Source organism: Crocodylus siamensis, chromosome 9 (assembly GCF_052110815.1).
Source record: "Crocodylus siamensis isolate JL-2025a chromosome 9, ASM5211081v1, whole genome shotgun sequence".
NCBI classification, from domain to species: Eukaryota; Metazoa; Chordata; order Crocodylia; family Crocodylidae; genus Crocodylus; species Crocodylus siamensis.
Window position 1 is genome coordinate 50322136 of NC_143403.1, and position 18961 is coordinate 50341096.

An 18961-nucleotide genomic window follows, 5' to 3' on the forward strand; every position below is an offset into this window, starting at 1 on the left:
AATGATTTCAGATTAAGTGACAAGTTTCCAGTCACCCCAGGAAAGAAATGTAACTTCTCTCCCTCCGGTTACCTTTGCTCCCCAAAAGAAATGGGGCTTTTAAGGTCAGCAAGTGAGCTTGGCACCAGAACTGCAGAAGGGCAATAGGGAGTTTGGTTTGAAGTTTAACAAGGCTCCAGACAGGGCTTAGTACTTCCTGTGGAGGGGAAGGCTAATATGTTGTCCGTTAATGCAATTACCCTCAGCTTCATCTCACATTGAGCTATCTGGGCAAGGTCTGATTTTGGTAACAGGAAGGTTGAGGCCTGGGCCCTGTTCATTTCCAAATCTCTGGAGCATAGCTGGGCTCTAGCTTACACAACTAGGAAGCAGGGGACTGAGCTGCAAGTAAGCCCTCTCAGAACTAGGGCCAGGGAAGAAAGGGAGGATTAGAGTTATTGCCTACACGCGTTCAGCAAGGTACTGCCTTGCCTTCCCCACTCAAGCACTGGAGGTGCAAACACACTGCTGCCTCTGGCAGCACCAGGTGGTACCAGAGCTGCCTACCTGCTGGCAGTTGTCACATGCCATTCCCAAGTGCCTTTTTACAGTCACCCCTGAGATGCTGCCACAATGAAATAAGAGATGCTACAGGTTGGCAACCAAGGTTGCCTGGGCCTGCTGTGTCCAGCTCTCCCTTGGCTACAGGCTTTCAGGGGTCACTGAACAGATTAAAAGGGCAGCTGTTCTTTTCTCCAGGCCAGAATACAGCCCAGGTCATTGCACCCATGGTCATTGTCTGCTCTGATGAGCTGCATTCAAGATGAACAGTCAAGAAATTAAAATTCAACCACCGTGATGTTTAATTTCCTCTCAGCCCAGAGTCTGTACTGCACATGTGGCTGGGGGAGGGGAGCAGAGATAGGGCACATGAGCTGGATATCAGCTCCTGGCTCAGAACAGCCCAGCAGACCGAGCCTTGTGTGCCCAGACCCTTCCCCAGCCCAGCCCCTACAGCCGCTTCCTCATCTTGCCCTTCTTAGCACCTGCCCCCCGCCCAAAAGCCGTGCGCCGCAGTTCCTGCACCCTCTGCTGGTTCTTGGCCTTGAGCCGCCGGAGTCCGCCTGCTTGCAGGAAGCGCTGTTTGGTTGCCTTCCTCCTCTGCTTCAAGATCTGCTGCTTGCTCCTCAGCTCTGAGCGCACCTTCCCCCGCGGGGCTCCGTCCCTACCTGGGGAGGGCTGTGGGTGCCTGGTGCCTGCAGAAGATAGAGTCGTGCTACACAGAGCTCTTGGGGGCCTGGGTCTCCAGTCCCTGCAGATGCAGAGACCTGGTGCTGGATGCTGGGCCAAGAACCAAGTGGCCAAAAGGACTGGACACTGCTGTGGGGCCTCTGCCTCTGACAACACATTGTATAAATTGAGCATACCAGAAGGGCATGCACCAGCACCTGCCTCCCCTCCCCACACTGTACCCCACACTGTAGGACCACAGTGACAGGACAGTTGGCAAGGGTTGGTGCCCCCCATCCCAGACACTCACCTTGCCTTCTTCCACGCCTGCCGCCTCTGCGTTGGCTCTCCCCCTCCTCCTCCGAGTCTCTCTCATCAATTTTGTATCTCTGTTTCCACTTCTCGTAGCTGGGGCAGCAGGCTAAGGGGACAGCTGGGAACTGCCCTCTGCAGGGGGGTGGGACCTCTCCCCACCCCACCATCACAACCCTGGTCCCTACCTTCCCCACCCCCATCCACGATTATTCCTGAGGCCACTAAGCCACAGTGCCAAACAGGGTCCACTAGGGAGAGATGCAGGGCAGTGATCCCTCCCCTCCCTCCCCCCACTGCAAACTGGAACAACCCCTGGCTTTGCCTAGTGCCCATGGACTCCTCCAGTCCCTCATCGCTGGCCCCCGCACTCAGACATGATCTGCTGCCTCAGACAGAAAGGGTAGCAATGCAGGTCTGGCCTCATCGTGTCTCATTACCCGCTACAGCTGGCTCCCTTTCCGACCTCTGGCCTGCTGCCAGCAATCTCCACACCCCACAGGTCCTGTCCCAGCCTTGAAGGATACAGGTTGCTCTTGTAGGAGCTGCCAATGAGCCTGCCACTCTCAGTGCGGATCTTCTTCTTGTCCCCCTGGCCTGTCTGCCCCACAAACCGTTTCTTCTTGCGGTCCCTGAAACAGGAGGGGCTCAGTGCACATGCTCACCGCCCTCTAAGTGGAGCCATGCTGGAGGCCCTGGAGTGAGGGGCTCTCTGCCCCCCATGCCATAGGGAAATCTTAGCACCCTGAGTCACCATCCAGATGGGGTTGGAAGGGGGTAGAGGGCTAGGATCTTGGGGCCAGTCTGGGACTCATCCCCCCTGCAGTTCACCTTACCCCCAGCCCTCAAAGCAAGCATAGGAGGGCAGGAAGGGGAACTGCAGCCTGCTTCACAGAGTACTCAGGGTAGGGGCAAGGGGCACTGTGCGTGAGAGCAGCTGTCCTCGTAGTCAGTGAAGGGAAGCACTCACCACTTAAGCAGCTGTTTGCTCTTGTTCATGTTGTGGGTCTCATCGCCCATGAGGTCCAACACAGCGCCGGCAGCCTGCTGTTCAAAGACACTGCCCTCCCCAGTGACACTCAGCCTACGTGGGAAAGGACCTAGATGTCACCCTGGGTCCAGGAGCCAGGGTACCCCCTGCTGCCCAGCCTCCAGATTGCAGCCCAGTCCCCACCCCTCAGCTCACCCTCTCTCGCTTTCAAAGTCCTTGGGCCTGTAGGGGATGTAGAATTCTTTGTCCTGCAATGCCTCCCGCTGCTTCTTTTTTGGGACAGTGTCCCCCGTCTGGCGCTGCCTCCGCTTCCTGCCCACCACAGAGGAGAATACATCCTGGGAAAGCCAAGCACAGCAGAGCTGTCAGGATGTGGGTAGTGACCATACAGGTACCCTATCCTCCCCCCTCTCCCCTGCCAGGTCCATCTGGGCCACTGATGCACTAGAGCAGGCATGGCCACCCTGAGGCACGTGTTACAAGTGGCATGAGCAGTCTCTGTATGCAACTGCGGCAGACCACAGGATGAGGAGGGGCATGACAGGCAGACCACTGCCAGATAGAGCAGGGAGCACAAAGCAGAGCAGACTGGGCAGGGAAAGGGGATCAAAGTGGCACTTAGGGAGGGTAGAGGGCTTAATTTGTGGCATACCTGCCAAAAAGGTTGGCCCCCACTTCATCAGAAGCAGTTGGGCAATGCCACCCCTGGTACATAACTATGCCAGCCCCAAGAGCTTTGCCCATTTCTCTTGGGGTACAGACCAATGATTGAGTACCTCACTGTAGTTTTCATGGGTCCTGGGAGCCAATGCAACGTATACCAGGATTAGAAATGGATGGAAAAGAACCATACTGGAATAAAATAAATATATGCAGCAGGCAGCTAACATTACAGGGCCGTGCCACCAGCTGGAAAAGGAGCAGAATAGCTCATTGGCCTTGCGCAGCTACCTCAGGGTGGGCACGAACAGACACAACCTACCCCAGCAGTAGAGGTCTAGGTCTGAATGTTTCAGAGGTAACTTTTCACCACACTGGGCAAAATTACTCTGGTTCAGAGGGTTCCATTGTCCACCTGCCACTCTTGGTTTCCAGTGTAAGGCACATGACACTGGAGTAAATGGACTGTCCTTCCAGGGATTTGAACAGTCAGACCTTTTACTTTTAAGCAGGTTCAGATGACCCACTCCTCCAAGGCCCACCCCCCAAAATGTCCCAGCTCTATTCTGCACAGTGCAAGGCCTGTGGCAGGTTGGGCATGTGGGAGCAGAGACAGGCTGCACCTGAGGAAAGGAGAAAGCCAGCAATGCCCAGTGCCGGGGGCACATACACCTGTGTCCTGTACCTGGAGACGTCCGTTCTCCTCCTCAGGCACTGTGGCAGGTGGGCTCTGGGCATGGGCCTGCAGAGCAGCTGCAGCCTGTTTCTCTTGTTGCCCCTGCTGGTACTTGTCAATGCGGGCATGGTCATGGCTGCGCTTGGCTCGCATCACGTCACTGGCCACTGTCTTGCTGGTGGCGTTGATCTCAAAGATGGTCTAGGGTGAGACACATGACCTGCGAGTGACAGGGGGTCCACTCACAGCAACACCTCAAAATGCCCAGTGGTCTGCCGGGCCTGGAACACCAGCTAGGGGCAGCTGATCATGCAGCCCCAGTTACCTGGGCTACAGCCAGAACAGCTGAAGTGGCTGTTCAGGGGCCCTGTAATAATGCTGCTGCAGGAGGTCTTGGGAAACTGGCAGCATCTGTGCTCATTGTAGGACCTCCAACAGAGGGACAGGGACCCCTCCTCACCATGGTCTTGCATGGCACTCGGACTGGAATGTGGGTATATGACCAAGTGGCACCCTACCCATGCCTTAGTGGAGTCTCCAGTAAGCCTCCTTATTATCCAGGCCCATTCAAAGGAGCGTGCATGTGTAGGGGAGACTAGCCAAGATTCAGTCCAGCAGGACCAGGAAGCACTGCACTGGGGAGAGGCCCAGCCTGCAGAGCTCTTGGCAGCTTCTCTGCCAACAGGCCAAGCTGCCAGGCCTCTGCAAACCAGGCTGCAGGAATGAGGTAGGGGTGGGGACACAGATGGGGCCCTCACTCACCGCTTTCGATCGGTAGGTTTTGATGCTGTCCACCAGCTTCAGCCTCTCCAGCTCATCCTCCTCGAAGCGAGAACCTTGGAGGGGTCAGCAGAGAGGGACATACACACACTATCACCTAACTACAGCAGAGCAAAATTGTGTATGCAGGCTCCTGCCTAAGACAGGAGAAGCACCAGAGGGGACAAGGCAGCATGCTCTCAGCCAGTAAAGCGTGCTGCTGAGAACAGCACAGAAGCACTGGCTGTTGGGAAAGCCTCCAGCTATGCAGGCCAAGCCTCTCCCAGGAGGAGAAGCGCAATGAGGAGAGTGGCACTGGCCATGGGAGCTTCCCCCAAGAGACTCCAGTGCTCCTACACGAAGGCGTGGGTAGGGCACTAGTGGTGACAGTGCTTGCAGGTCCCATGCACGCTGGGTGGGCACTCACTGAAGAGTGGGTGGATGCCCAGCTGGGAGAAGTCCAGCTCCTTCGCCCTCTTGATGGACTCTGGGGAGGGACTGGGCCGGGACTTGAGGTACTGCTTGTGGGCGTTCTCTGCCACCCTGCGCAGGCTCTGCAGGTCCAGCGAGCTCTCGTGGTCAGTGAGCAGCAGGCACTCCTCGTCGTCCACCACACTCTGGGGCACCCGGCCAAACACCCCGCCCGCATCTGGGGAACCAAAGCATGTCAGAGCTGCTGCTGCCTTCCCCCACCTCCGTTCCAAGCCAGCACTCAACCCTCCCCGTGTAACTACTTGGCTGGGGAAGCAGAGATCACGCAGGGGACTGCTGTGAACCTCTGGGTTCATGGAGAGGAGGAACTCATCTAAGAACCCACCCAGAACTGATCCTCTCCTGGCCACATCCTGCTCCTGCACTCTGAACGTGGCCTTGGCATGAATCCCTGCTACAAATCTCAGCCCCTCCCACACCCACACTTGGGACAGAAACCAGCCTGAGCCTAACTATGCCAGTGTGGGCAGACGGCTCCCAGGAAGCACAGCAAAGACAAAAGGGTCCCTGTTCAGCATTGCGAGGTGGGTGGGGAAGACAGGATCTGGTCTATATTAGTTCTTATATGGGGAGGGCAGCCATTACATTTCACCGCACTACAGATGGGACCTTACCAGACTGAAACCTGGGGCCAGGAGACCTGGATCCCTGCCTGGCACCCAGAAGGCAAGCCTGGTTATGGAGCAGAACAGAACCATGTTGCAACAGGGCTGGATTTCAAGTCACCACCCCACTGGCATCCATTACTACCTCTGGAGTCTCCACGGTGGCCTCAAACTTCCGTGAATAAGAACACAGTGTACCCAGAATGAAGTCTGAGTGCACTCCCCCTTCCCGCCCCCCCACAACACTGCAGCTGTTTTGCCTGGCCAGACCATGAGAGCAGCAGGCTGGCTGGGTTCAGTACACCCCACCCCTGCCACCATACACAGCCAGCTCCAGGCAGGGGCCTCCTCCTCCCACCCCTGTAGGCACCCGGGGCCAGCACACAACTGCACCTTACCTGAGGGCTTGTCATGAGGGCTGGCAAGGGTCAGCGGGCTTCCCAGGAACAGGTGCAAGTCAAAGACATATGGGGTCTCATCCGGTGCCACCAGGGAGTAGGCAGTGCCGCTCCGGCCGGCACGGGCCACACGGCCTGACGGGCAGAAGGGGCAGTGAGGTGTTAAACCAGAGCTATATGCTGTGAATTACTCCTGCTGGTTTCCAGCTTAGGCTGCAGGGCTGGGGCAGAACATGGCACCAATCGCGGGAAGCAGAGCCTTCAGGGCAGCCAAGCACGTGGACTCTGCCCTCTGTGCCAGCCTCAGCCAGGAGCAGGGGAGATGCTGAGGAGCGAGCTGGGAGCTCCTAGGAGACTCACCTCTGACCCCTTGCTGATGGCAAGTCTCAGCTTATAGTCATGTGCCAATGGGGGACCTAGTGCTGTGTGGCCCTGCCACCACAGTGAATGCCTCTCCCCTACACATCCAGTGCCTGGCCCAGCTGCTTGCAGGACCCTACAGTTCAGGCTGCATTAACAGCTCCATTGACTGGAGTCACCCACAGTGAGGGCTCTTGGGGTGATAGAGCAGGACAGCCAGCTGGCTAGGGTACGCCCGCACTGCCCAGCCCTGGGACCCACCAACACGATGCAGGAAGAGCTTGGCTTTGGCAGGGAAGCTGTAGTTGATGACATTGTCCAGCATGGGAATGTCGAGGCCACGGGCTGCGACATCTGTGACGAGCAGCACCGGGCACTTGCCGTGTGAAAACTTGGCAATATTGATCTTGCGGGCAGTCTGGTCCAGGGAGCTGTAGATGTAGGTGCAGTTCACACCCTGGCCCATCAACAGCTGGAGGGGGATGGAGGGGACATGCAGAAATCAGACCTAGATCTCCACCAAGCCCAGGGACCCACTCCCCTCCAGGCAGCCTCCCCAGTTGCCCCCTTTCGCAGCCCAGCCCTGCCCCACCCAAAGTGAGGCTGGCTGAGCAGCAGCAGCCAAAGTCCCTGCCCCACAGTCCTCTCCCACCCCTGGTGGCTGCTCCCACCACCACATACAACCTCTAGGCTGACATGACTCTAGAGGGCCCTGGTAGCAATACAGCTCCCCACTGGCCCTTTAAGGGGAAAAAGGGCTCCAGGTCCACCTGTGACTTGCTGCACTCATTTCCCCAGGTGAGGAGGAGTCCAGCTGTGGGCAGGGAGGTCACAGGTGATTTAGCCATATCTGGGGTGGGCACAGGCTGGAGCCAGGGGCTGTGTGAGCTGCCATGGCAGAGCACCAGGGGATGGGGACTTGATGGATCCCAGGGAGACTGCACAGACGTGTGGAATCTGGCTCTGTGGAAGGGACTCCTAGGAGCATAAGGGGAGAACCAGGGGACCTGAAGTGCCTTGTGTGTTGGAGCGGAAGCCTGGGTTCACACCCTGCTTCTCTTGCAGCCCTGGTACTCCCACCAGGTGGGGATGGCTCTGGGATCTGCTGGGCACATGAGCACAAGCTTGTGGAGGGGGAGCTGGGTAGACTCCTCATGTAGCTTGCTCAGTCATCCAGCTTGCAGTACTGCTTGCTGCACATGAGCCCTGGGAGATGGCAAGTTCCCCCTCTTGTGGCACAGGCACAGAAACCAAAGCAGGGGAAGCCGGAGGCACGGGCCAAAGGCCACATGGCAGGTGTCAAAGCTCTAACTAGACCCCTGTGCCTATCCTGTAAGCCCATATATTTCAGCCCCCTGCCCCTGCATGCCTCCCCCAGGCACTGGAGCTGCTCTGGGGTGCCTGTAAACAGAGGACTGGACCGCGTGGCCCAGAAGGTTCCTTTCTGGCCACCATTCCCAGTCCCAATCTTGGGGAGGTGCTGCCCCCTTGTGGCAAAGAGAGGGAAAGCCTCAAAAACAAGCACCAAAGCCAAAGCCACCATACACAGCTGCTTACACAGGCATCTCCCCAGGCCAAGTGCATGTGAGCACTGCTAGGTGCTTATCCTTGTCCCCATGGGGCCTTCAATGGAGCTCCATTGGGGCAGGGTCACCCATGCAGCCCTGACTGAGAATGCAATACCTGTGACAGCACTTTTTTCTGGGCAGGGGAGATTCCTCTTCTGCTTCATCCCGGCTGCCCCTGGGGTGCCCTCACAACAGACAAGTGTCTGGCCCAGCCCAATTACTCCCAGTTCGTACAGTGGTGCCAGCACCAAGCCTGTGATGCATCTTCTACCCCAGGGTGAGGCACAACAGCCCCCAAGCTGTACTTGCCTCCTTGAGGTACTCAGCATGGTGCTTGGTGGCTACGAAGACAACTGTCTGGTCCTGAGGTCGCATCACATTCCTTAGCAGGTGCAGCAGCATGGCTGGCTTGTCATCCGCACGCACATGGAAGAAGGCCAGCTGTGAGGGGAGAGGGGGAATGAGGCCCCTGCTGCATGGCATGCCACAGATAGATGTCAGGCCTAGCACAGCCAGTTGCCCAGGCTCAGACAGGGACCATCTCCATGGTTGGGCTTCTACAGAGACAGACACAAGGGGCCTGGGTCCCAGTCAGAGGCTTCTTGGTGCTGCTGGTGTACAACTGATGCCCTACGCTGGCCGTCTAGGAGGTTAGGGCTTTGGCCTGTCTGGAAAGCACCCAGGGTGCTCTTGGCCAGACTGCCCCTCAGCCTGCTTCCCTTGCCAGCCCACAGCAAAGCACTGAGGCCTGGGTCAGACAGGGACTCTTCTAGTCAAGCTCCGAGACTGATCAATGCTTGCCAACCCAAATATTTCACACCTTGAGCTGCTCGCTGAGCTTGTTCTCTACGTCCAGACGGATCAGCACTGGCTCGGTGAGACCTGAAGAATGGGCACAAGGAGAGGATGAGTTGCAGAGCCATGAAAGGGTGCAGGAAAGTGGGGATTAGCAGAGACCAGACTTTGTATGAGACTGCAATGGGCTGAGGCACCAGGCTCTGGGCTACATGCTGGCTCCAGCAGGCCTGGGGCTAGGACAGAGCATGGTGGGACAAGTCTGTGTATGCCTGGCTTTGGTCAGTCCCTTACTTCCACCACAGCTGAAACCAGATCCACAGAAGGCCTCAGCAAAGTGCTCTGAACCAAGGAAGGTGGCATGTTGAGGATCCTAGCTGGACCTGGCCAGCAGGAGAGCAACACTTCCAGGAATCCCATGCTTTGCTACCACTGAGCCTGTTCCGTGGCCTCCGCCCCAGCCCTCCCCTCCTACCCCCAGAGCTGCTCCTTACCAGCCCGAGCAAACTCCACGAGCAGCTTGGGGAGTGTGGCAGAGAAGAGCACAGTCTGGCGGCTCTCAGGGAGCCGAGCGATGATCTCCTGCAACTGCTCTGCAAACCCCATCTCGAACAGTCTGGGTTGGGGGAGGGGAGCAACGCAATGTCAACAACCACACAACAGGAAAGTGAGAACCTGATGCACCATACCATAGGAACCCCAAGGGTCCTGCATACCACAGGCACAGAGGCAAGCCTCAAAATCCAGTCTTTGGCTGTTCCTAAGGTCCTGAACCCATGAACCCCACACATCTGCCTCTAAGTTGGACTGAGTCTGCATGTGAGGCTGCTGGCTGCTCTCCCAGGACCCTTGGGCTTGTCTGCACTGCCTCACTGGCCACCTCTGCCCCTCACTGGCTGCTCCGAGGCTGCCACAACCTCGTGTTTTCTGTGAGGCATGGTCCCAGCACAACCGCCCTCCATCGTGACCCTGGGAGTAATCCACTAACAGTCAAGACACGCCTGAAATAAAAATCTCTCCCTTGCTGGAATGGCAGGAAACTGACCTGTCAGCTTCATCAAATACCGCATACTCTACGCTCTGCAGCTTCAGGTTCATTTCCACAGCCACGTGCATCAAGCGTCCGGGGGTGGCAATGATTCTGGAACAGACAGCCCCCATGAGTGCAGCTGGGACACCTGGTAGCCAGCCAGCCCACAATTCTTTGCCAGCAAGTGTCAGGGAATCACCCATGCCCCAAAACCTGGCTCTCATGGTGGACAGAGGGATGGAACTGTCACAAAGACAGGTCTCTCAACATGGGACTTTGCTTTGGTAGCAGTAGGACCAACCACATCTTCCCCATTACCCCCCTCCCACACGCTAGTATAAAGGGGAAATTCAGACCCCAAGTCCCTCCCAAGAGAAGTCCTGGGCGTGGAGAGCTAGGGCTTTCCCAGAAGTCTGCATGGGAAGCTGTGTTTAAGAGGTGCTGAATGGCAGGCAGTAGAGCTGTGCGAAGCTTCAGGTGGCTATTCAATTCGGAGGAGATTAAGCCCAATGCAGTGGCCAAATCTCATAATCGAATCAAGGGACAATTAAAAGGTTCAAACCGATTCAGAGAGCTTTGAGGATTCAGACAGTCCCTGGTAGCTGCAGCACGGAGTTGCAGCCAGACTTGGACCTGGTAAGTATGGGGCTGGGGAAGGCGACCATGAGGGGGAATCCCTGCCAGCCCCCAGCCCCCGCCTGCTCCCCCAGCCCCACACACAGCTGCCCCGCCTGCACTAGCTCCTGGTGCTTTAAAAAAAAAAAGAGCCCTTACTCACCAGGTGCTGCTGGACAGGGATGGTGATCCCTGCTCCCCCCACTGCATGTGAGGCTTTGCCATGAGCCCCCTGACCCCTCCCCTTGCTCCCCCAGCTGCCCTGCCCAGGCCAGCTCTGGCCCTTTAAGAATAAAAGAAAAGAAAAAACCCCAGGACTCACCACTCCTGCAGCAGCCTAAGGGGTCTCGTGCAGAGCCTCCCATGTGGTGTGGGGCAATGGGGATTCTCCTCCCCCACCGCCCACCAGCAGGAAGGTATGAGGGGGTTCTCAGTTTGTTTTTTTCTTAAAGAGCCGGAACTGCAGTGGGTGGAGCAGCCATGGGGGAGAAGGTCCGGGGGCTTGTGCAGAGCCCCCCCATTCAGCACAGGGCAGTGGGGATCACCCCCCCAGCTGGCAGCACCTGCCGAGTCAGGCCTCCTCCCTTCCCCTCCACCGGGAACTGGGGGGCAGTAGGGAAGCCATTGCCAGGGCTGGAAGAGTGGGTGGGGGATGGGCCTGGGTGATTTGGTCGAATCAATTCAGGGTAGTGATTCCAATCACCAAATCGAATCACTGAATCGAATACTATCTGCTAGTAGCCTAGTGGGCAGCTCTGACAGATGGCCTGTAAAGTGAGTGCATAACTTCTCTGGCTTCCACTGCGCATCTCTGCCCACACCAGGTTGAATGAAGTCATGCCCAGGACACACCGACTCTTGGAGCCTGTTGTGCACCTTCCACAATGGGCTCAGAGTCTGTAACTAGGACTCTCAAGGGCCAAGGTCAAGGCCACACTTCTGGCAAGAGCCCTGAGGCAGGTGGACACATGGCAATAGCCCAAGCTGAGTCTCCCCTTTGCCTCACTCACTCCAGGTAAGTTCCTGAGGAAGATGCAGTAGCAAGGGAGGTCACAGAAGTGCATGTGGGTGGCAGACATGTCTCTCACAGCTCAGCACTCCCAAACTGGGGAAAGTCCCAGTCAGAGTTCAATGCCAGCCTGTGCCACCCTTTCCTGCCAGCACATCTAGAGAACACAGTACCCACACTTGTTGCTCCAACTTACATGTCGGGATTCTCATGCAGAGCTGCAAACTGCTCTTCCATCCTGTGGGAAGAAGGGGGTGGATAATAATGGCCAGCAGAATGCACCACGGCCCCAGGACTCCACACTTGGGCAAGAAAGGGGCACCCAGCTCTGCATCACTTGGAGGCTGTGTACTACACTGCATGGAGCCTTGCATCCTCAGTTCTATGGTACAGGTTAAGGACAGATTGCTGCAAGCCTGGAGTCAGACTTTCAGGGATCACTTGGAAGGAACAGGCTCAGGAGAAAGTGACACTTTGCCCAGCAGAATACTCCCCCTGCCCCAGCCTGCAGGGGTTCTCACCCTCGTGTGTTTGTACACATGTAAATAAGATCAAGGCTGGGGGGGAAGTTCACCCTACATGCAGGGGATATCAGATGCCAGTTCAGAGCCAGCTGCTAGTTCTCTAGACACACTGTACCCTTAGCCCAGGTCAATGCGTTGCTAGAATTGAGCCAGGCCCAACTTTTTACAAGTTTCTATTACAGCTTGAGTAAGTCTTAGCAGAAACATTGGGTTAAGTGTTTGCAGGCATCTCTTGGCCACACCAGTGCCTGGGCAGTTTCACCAGGGCTATTAGTTCGGTTGCAGTATGATGGACTTACTTGTCTCCTCCCAGAATCAGCGCAGTCTTCAGGCCTGTGAATTTGCCCAGCTGCAGGACAAGAAGCAAAAGAGAATTAAAGCCCAGTCCGATATCAAACCACCTATTGCTCCTACTCCTCTCCAAGACCATGAAACATCTTCAAATGCTGAGGTCCCCAGGGTGCAGGGGCTTGACTGTAACTGCAATCAAGCTGCCTATAGTCTCCCTCTGGTCTTGTTCCTCTTACTCTTAGATCCATCTGCTCTCTCAGAGCACCGGCTGGTCTGGCTTTAACCTTGGCTGCCACAGAGGTCAAATATACTCCCTGTCACTCATGGGATGCCCACACAGCAACTCCAGGATGTGCTCAAGAGAAATGGCAGCAGCAGCCAAGCCCTGCTTAACCAGCAAGGCTAAGGAAAGATGGGCCTTCGGGATCCTTGTTAAGTGAGTGAACTCTGAAAGCAGCCAGCACCTGATGTTTCAAAAGGGATGTTGCAAGGGGGTCAGAGAATGGACAATTACAGAATATCTGGCCAACAAGGACAAATTCCCTCTTAATCTCAGATAGTTGCCCAATACCCTGCTCATAAAAGTGGCTCCCACTTTCTTTTTTTTAAATTTAGTTCTACCTTATTCAGGTTCTTACATGCCCATACAACTGAAAGAGAAGTTCCCTAGAAGGGACCTCATGTTCAGGCTGGCCAGTCCAATCCTCTGCTCCAGACAGGATCATCCCTGTTTAACGATCCTAGACAAGTATTCATAGTTTCATAGTTTCTAGGGTCGGAAGGGACCCAAGTAGATCATCTAGTCTGACCCCCTGCCATAGCAGGAAATAATACTGGGGTCATATGACCCCAGCAAGGTGTTCATCCAACCTCCTCTTAAAAACCCCAGGGTAGGAGCCTGCACCACTTCTCTTGGAAGTTGGTTCCAGATCCTAGCCACCCTGACCGTGAAGTAGCGCCTCCTGATATCTAGCCTAAACCTGCCCTCTGCCAGCTTGTGACTGTTATTCCTGGTCACTCCTGCCAGTGCTCGGGGGAACAGGGACTCCCCCAATGCCTGCTGGTCCCCCCTGACTAGTTTATAACAGGCCACTAGATCCCTCCTCAGCCTTCTCTTTTGGAGGCTGAACAGGTTCAGGTCCCATAGCCTCTCCTCATGGGGACTGCCCTGCTGCCCCCTGATCATGCGGGTGGCCCTCCTCTGGACCCTCTCCATGCTGTCCACATCCCTCTTGAAGTGCGGCGCCCAGAACTGGACGCAGTACTCCAACTGCAGCCTGACCAGTGCCGCATAGAGGGGGAGGATCACCTCTTTGGACCTGCTCGAGATGCATCTGTGGATGCGTGACAAGGTATGGTTGGCCTTCCTGACTGCATCCTCACACTGCTGGCCCATGTTCATCTTGGAGTCAATGATGACTTCAAGATCCTTTTCTGCCTCCATGCTGACAAGAGGGGAGTTCCCCAACCTGTAGGTATGGTGCCAGTTGTTCCTCCCCAGGTGCGTCACCTTGCACTTGTCTGTGTTGAATCCCATCCTATTCACATCCACCCACCCTTGTAACCTGTCCAGGCCTGATTGTAGCATGATGCTTCCTTCTAGTGTGCCCACATCCCCCCACATCTTAGTGTCATCAGCAAATTTGAACAGGGTGCTTTTTACCCCCTTGTCCAAATCACTGATGAAGATGAACAGTGCGGGCCCGAGGACCGAGCCCTGCGGAACCCCACTGCCCATGTCCTTCCAGATTGAGAAGGACCCACCCACTACCACCCTCTGGGTGCGGCCCTCCAGCCAGTTGGCGACCCGATTGACTGTGTGGGCGTCGACACCACAGCCCCCCAGTTTCTTAGTGAGAACAGGGTGAGAGACAGTGTCAAAAGCCTTCCGGAAGTCCAGCAAGGGTATGTCCACTGCTACCCCTGCGTCTAACGATCTGGTAATCTGATCGTAGAAGGCCACCATTCGCCTGACTGTTTTTAAAAACACTGAGAACAGCCTTTTCATACAAAGGGCAGACACAATGCCAAAACACCAAGAACACCTTAACTACACACAGGTAAAGCAAAAGGATGAGGGCAACCTCACTATGGTATCTGTGAACATTGTTACTCTACTTATACAATCTTCTTACGCTCTTGCCTTCAATGATATCCCATGGCAACAAGGTTAAGTGTCATGCAAGAAGCCCTCCCTCATCCATGGCTGCAGTGCATTGCCTCCCTGTATCACTACAAGTGCTCAAGCCCTGACAGTGAGGGCTCCTAGATATTCTAGCCCCCCCTCTCAGGAGGAGCTCCTTGCTTTTCCTGGTCCATACCTCTTTTGTGAATTTCATGGTCTGTAAGGCAAGCTCGCGAGTTGGTGAAAGGATGAGGGCACGTGCTCCTGTCTGCGCGCTATGTGCCTTCAGCTTCTCAAACATCGGGATAAGGAAACAAGCCGTCTTCCCGCTGCCCGTCCGGGCCATTGCCACCACGTCTTTCCCATCCAATATCACTGGGATGCTCTGAAGAATAAAACAAGAAATACCGTTCTGACTCACCCTATGGAATGACTATTCCAGATGTGCTGGGGAACCTGCTCCACCTGCGATGTTGGACCGATCTGTGGAGGAAACCTAAGGAAGCCAGTGAACATACAGTACATCTGAGAACCTGTCACTCACCTTTCTCTGGATGGGTGTTGGCACGTTGTATCCCTTTTTCATGATACCTTTGAATACAGGATAACTTAAGCCTAGAAGACAAATGTGATCACGTAAGTGCCCACTGCAGACCAAAAGCACTGTACAGACAGCTCCTGTGACTTCAGCACCCAGCCCAGTAATACTTGGGCTTCTCTCTTCAAGCCCCAGTGCCTGGAGTCCTGTGACTAGATGGTGACCCTGGCTCCTGCTGACAAGAGGCATCTAGGCCTGATAATTGTACATAAAAGCTCATGAACATGGTTTGGACTCAGGTGAACGCAGGAACTACGCAGGTTTCTCTGAACCAAACCTCATGGGTCTGTGGAGCCGGGCAATGCTGGAGGCTCGAACTGCGCCCTGCTACAGGCCTGCCCACTCTGTTAACAAAAAATGCTAAAATGCAGCCCTATAAGAAACAACAGCCCAGAGGCCAACAACAAGGCACAGGCCTTGAATCAGGCTGGTACCACCAGCTCCTTCGCCTGGCGCACCACAGGGCAACTGCTGCCTGCCCGACTGGGGGCCACTCACCCATGGACTGGAAGCCCCCCGACTTCTTCTTCTTCCTGTTCTGGGCTCGCACCATCTCCCTTGTGTCCGGCTCCACGTCCGAGGCACAGTCGGCGGTGGGGAAGGCCGGGAGCATCTTGGCGGGTGCCTGCTCGGGAGGAGACAAAACGGCTGTGCCCGGGCCGCGGCAGACGGGCGGGGGGCGGGGTGTCTCAGCCCCCCTGCTCCACCACCCGGGGCAGCCCCCGACCCCCCGCGCGCACCGGCCGCCCCGCGCTCGCCTCGTCCTCGGGCTCCACGTGGAACTCGCCCCCCTCCTCCTCCTCGCTGCCGCTGCCCGGGGCGGCCCGAACGGACGGACGCCGGGGCCGGCGGCGCGGCGGGGCCATAGCTACGGCTGGCTGAAACGGAAACGGAAGCGGAAGCGGCCGGCACCACGTGCGCGTCCCGTGTGGTCCCGCCCCCGGGCGCAACCAGCGCCGTTGCGTGGGAATAGGCCGCGCCCACCGCGGCGGAGATGGTGGCGCCCGTGGGCTCGGAGCTGGCGGTGAGCGGCGCCCGCGCGGCCCGCGGCGGCGGTAGGACCAGGGCCAGGACCTGGGCCAGGGCCAGGGCCAGGGCGTCCTACGTGGACGAGACGTTGTTCGGCCGCCCCGCGGGGGCTCGCCCGGCCCCCCCCGCCTTCGAGCCGCCCTGGGCGGCTCCCCCGCGAGCGCTGCCCCGTGCGGGCCGGTGAGTTGGTGCCGGGCCCCGCCGTGGCCGGGCCATGACTTGCGTGACAGCTGCTTTGCACGTGTGTCCAGTCCATGTTTGTTGCGCGATAACTACTTTGCCGCCTGCCCTTGTTGCGCGGGTGGCCGGTGGGTGATCCAGGGCGGCGGGGCCTGGCACTCTGCCTCGCTGGGCCTGGGGCATGTTGAGCATGACCCGTGTTTGCAGTCTGGATGAGCCCCGAGAGGGGCGAGACGGAGAGGACGGGATGTGGCAGAGCTGGGTGGGCGCTGGGGTGGAATCTGGGACCCTGGCCCGTAAGGCCGAGCGTGGAAATGGTGGGGTATTCGGAGAAATGCGGGGAGCAGGAATGGGATTGGGAAGGACGGTGTGGGTTTGGGGAGCCAGGTTTTCATAGATTTCTAGGGCTGGAAGGGACCTATTAGATGATCGAGTCTCACCCCCTGCTCTGGGCAGGAAAGTGCTGGGGTTAGGTAACCCCAGCCGGGTGCTTGTCTTAACCTCCTCTTGAACATCTCCAAGGAAAGGGAAAGCACCATCTCCCTTGGAAGCCCATTCCAGATTTTGGCAGCCCTCACCGTAAAGAATTTCTTCCTGATGTCCAATCTGAATCTACTCCCCTTCAGTTGTGGCTGTTGTTTCTAGTAACCCCGAAGGGCACCCTGGTATCCCCTATTCCCCGCTGACCCCCCCCAGTGAGTTTGTAGTCAGCCACAAGATCGCCTCTCAGCCTTCTCTTGCAGAAGTTGAAGAGATTCAGATCTCTCAGTTTGTCTTCATAGGGTCTTACCTGCAGGCCCTCAACCATACAAGTAGCCCTCCTCTGAACCCTTTCCAGGTTATCTACATCCACATTTTGAATGAAGAGGATGCCAGTGAGGATAGCTGGGGGGCAAGGGAGCTCATCCTGGTTCCTGGTTCTGGCTCTCTAATCTGACTTACTGCACAGCCATGTGTGAGGACAGGAGATCTGAATACATTCCTGTCTCTGCCCCTGACTTGCCATTTTTGCTTGGCAAGTTGCTTGATCTGGATAGGCTTCTGTTTTCCCATCTGTAAAATGGGAACGACTCCTCTCTCTTTGTGAAGCTTTTAGGTGTAGGGATGAGAAATATACTACAAAGGGGTTTTTTGCCTAATATTTCTTTCCTTAAAAAGAAGGTTTTTGGTGGAATTTTCAGAAGTATCTAACTAGTTTAGGAATCCCATGGAAAATAAGTAGGACAAGTGTGCCTCACTTGCTAATTGCACCTTCTGAGTGATCGTTAGGTCTCCGCATGCAATGGCCACTACTCTATATTCTCTTTGTAGTAATTGCATTCTTCCCCCTATCCCACCCCTTTCTTTCTCAATGAAGGTTGAAAAGTCGCTCTCCATCCTACTGTGATGAATCTTTGTTTGGCTCAAGGGCTGATGAGCAAGGCTGGGCAGCACCGCGGATGAAGAAGGAAGATATAGCTAAACTCCATTCCCTCCTGTGGACCCCTTCGTCTGTTCCCAGGACCCAGTCAAGCCTTTCCTCAAGCCTTACCTCTTGTTCCAAGGAGACCCCTCTGCGAGCTGTTCACCCAAAGACCGCAAAATCTCAGAGACTAGGCCATTGTGAGACAGAAGGAAAAAGCTCCTTCTGGAATTGGCCTGAGAGTGATCTGGACTCTGTCAGTCAAGGCACCCTCAACCGGGGCCATTCTCAGTCTCTTACCCAAGTATACAGGCCTTCTGATCAGCTCTGGCTACCTGCAGATGGTCCGAATACAGGCAAGCATCAAAACCAGCGCTCCCTGACAGCCTCTGTAGCCTCCCAGGGTTCTCTGCCAAGGGCTCGGTCTAAGAGTGTGTTAGGAACTTCCTCTGCCAGGGTACCCAGGACAACAGCCTTATGCCAGCCCAAACCACCCTGGAAATGAATTTACTGCTTTAAAATATGTATATATGGAAATGCACTTATCAACCAACAGTGCATGTAACAACATGAGCAATGTGTCTCCATGGACCTGTGAACCTGGTGTTGTGGCTGCAGGTTGGAGAACCTCCTTTTTTTACCTGATTTGGAGCCGCAGGATATCATGCCTCATCTTTCCTGTTAGGTTCCAGTGAGGGGTTGTCTTGGCTCAAGCAGGATAAGGAAAGAGGGCCAATATGCAAGTGGACAAGGAATAGGGTTTCTGGGTGTCCTGAAATCAATGGCGCAGCCCTACTTTTTAAGGCATCATCTTGCAAATGGAAGGCCTGATGGCCTCAGTGGGGTTTAGATCCAGCCCTGGCTCTAAGCAGACAGCTGAAGGTTGAAAGAGCTAATTTATATTGAGCATTGTGGCATGCTGTTGTATCAGCTTTGTGCTAAATGCTTGTAAATAAATGAAGGAGTAGAAAAAAATGTGCCATGTTTCTTGCAGTTTTTAGGGTGAGGGTGGACATTGCTACACCCCATTTCTCTGGCTCAGTTTCAACCTTGATTACAATGCCAGGTACATTAGAGATCTTTGGGCTGGTTCTTGGAATCTGGAAGCAATTCACTCTAATCTTTGACTCACAGGTAAAGAACAGTATCTCCTTTTTTGTGGGTTCCAAGGAAACCGAAGACAGCATTTGATGGATATGAATCCCGTGGGAGCAGCTCTCCTGAACAGGAGGCCTGCAACTTTAGGGGCTCCAAAACCAGGGTTGGAACAAAAGGCTAGAAAGTGAGCAGGGAAATCATCTACAATCTGGTCCTCAGAAGGGATCAGTGCTGC

General features: G+C 55.7%; 2 protein-coding genes across 3 annotated transcripts; one reads left to right on the top strand and one right to left on the bottom strand.

The window, feature by feature from the left end:
- Positions 1-840: 840 nt before the first annotated feature.
- DDX54 (DEAD-box helicase 54) lies at positions 841-15929 on the bottom strand. 2 transcript variants are annotated; one of them, XM_090062422.1, is made up of 20 exons: positions 15776-15929; positions 15516-15642; positions 14964-15034; positions 14616-14804; positions 12303-12352; positions 11676-11717; positions 9871-9966; positions 9320-9441; positions 8851-8912; positions 8340-8471; positions 6724-6934; positions 6103-6237; positions 5035-5256; positions 4611-4684; positions 3858-4049; positions 2708-2850; positions 2492-2605; positions 2049-2153; positions 1520-1617; positions 841-1235 (listed from the first exon to the last, which is right to left on the bottom strand). In XM_090062422.1, exons 1-20 carry the CDS (start codon positions 15881-15883, stop codon positions 991-993), a joined length of 2538 nt encoding a protein of 845 aa, XP_089918548.1. In that variant the 5' UTR covers positions 15884-15929; the 3' UTR covers positions 841-990. The 2 variants fall into 2 exon arrangements, with proteins under 2 accessions (XP_089918548.1, XP_089918547.1); XM_090062421.1 differs by having other exon boundaries at positions 15758-15900.
- A 29-nt stretch (positions 15930-15958) lies between these two features.
- RITA1 (RBPJ interacting and tubulin associated 1) lies at positions 15959-18588 on the top strand. The gene is made up of 2 exons (XM_090062429.1): positions 15959-16226; positions 17584-18588. Exons 1-2 carry the CDS (start codon positions 16012-16014, stop codon positions 18131-18133), a joined length of 765 nt encoding a protein of 254 aa, XP_089918555.1. The 5' UTR covers positions 15959-16011; the 3' UTR covers positions 18134-18588.
- Positions 18589-18961: the final 373 nt, after the last annotated feature.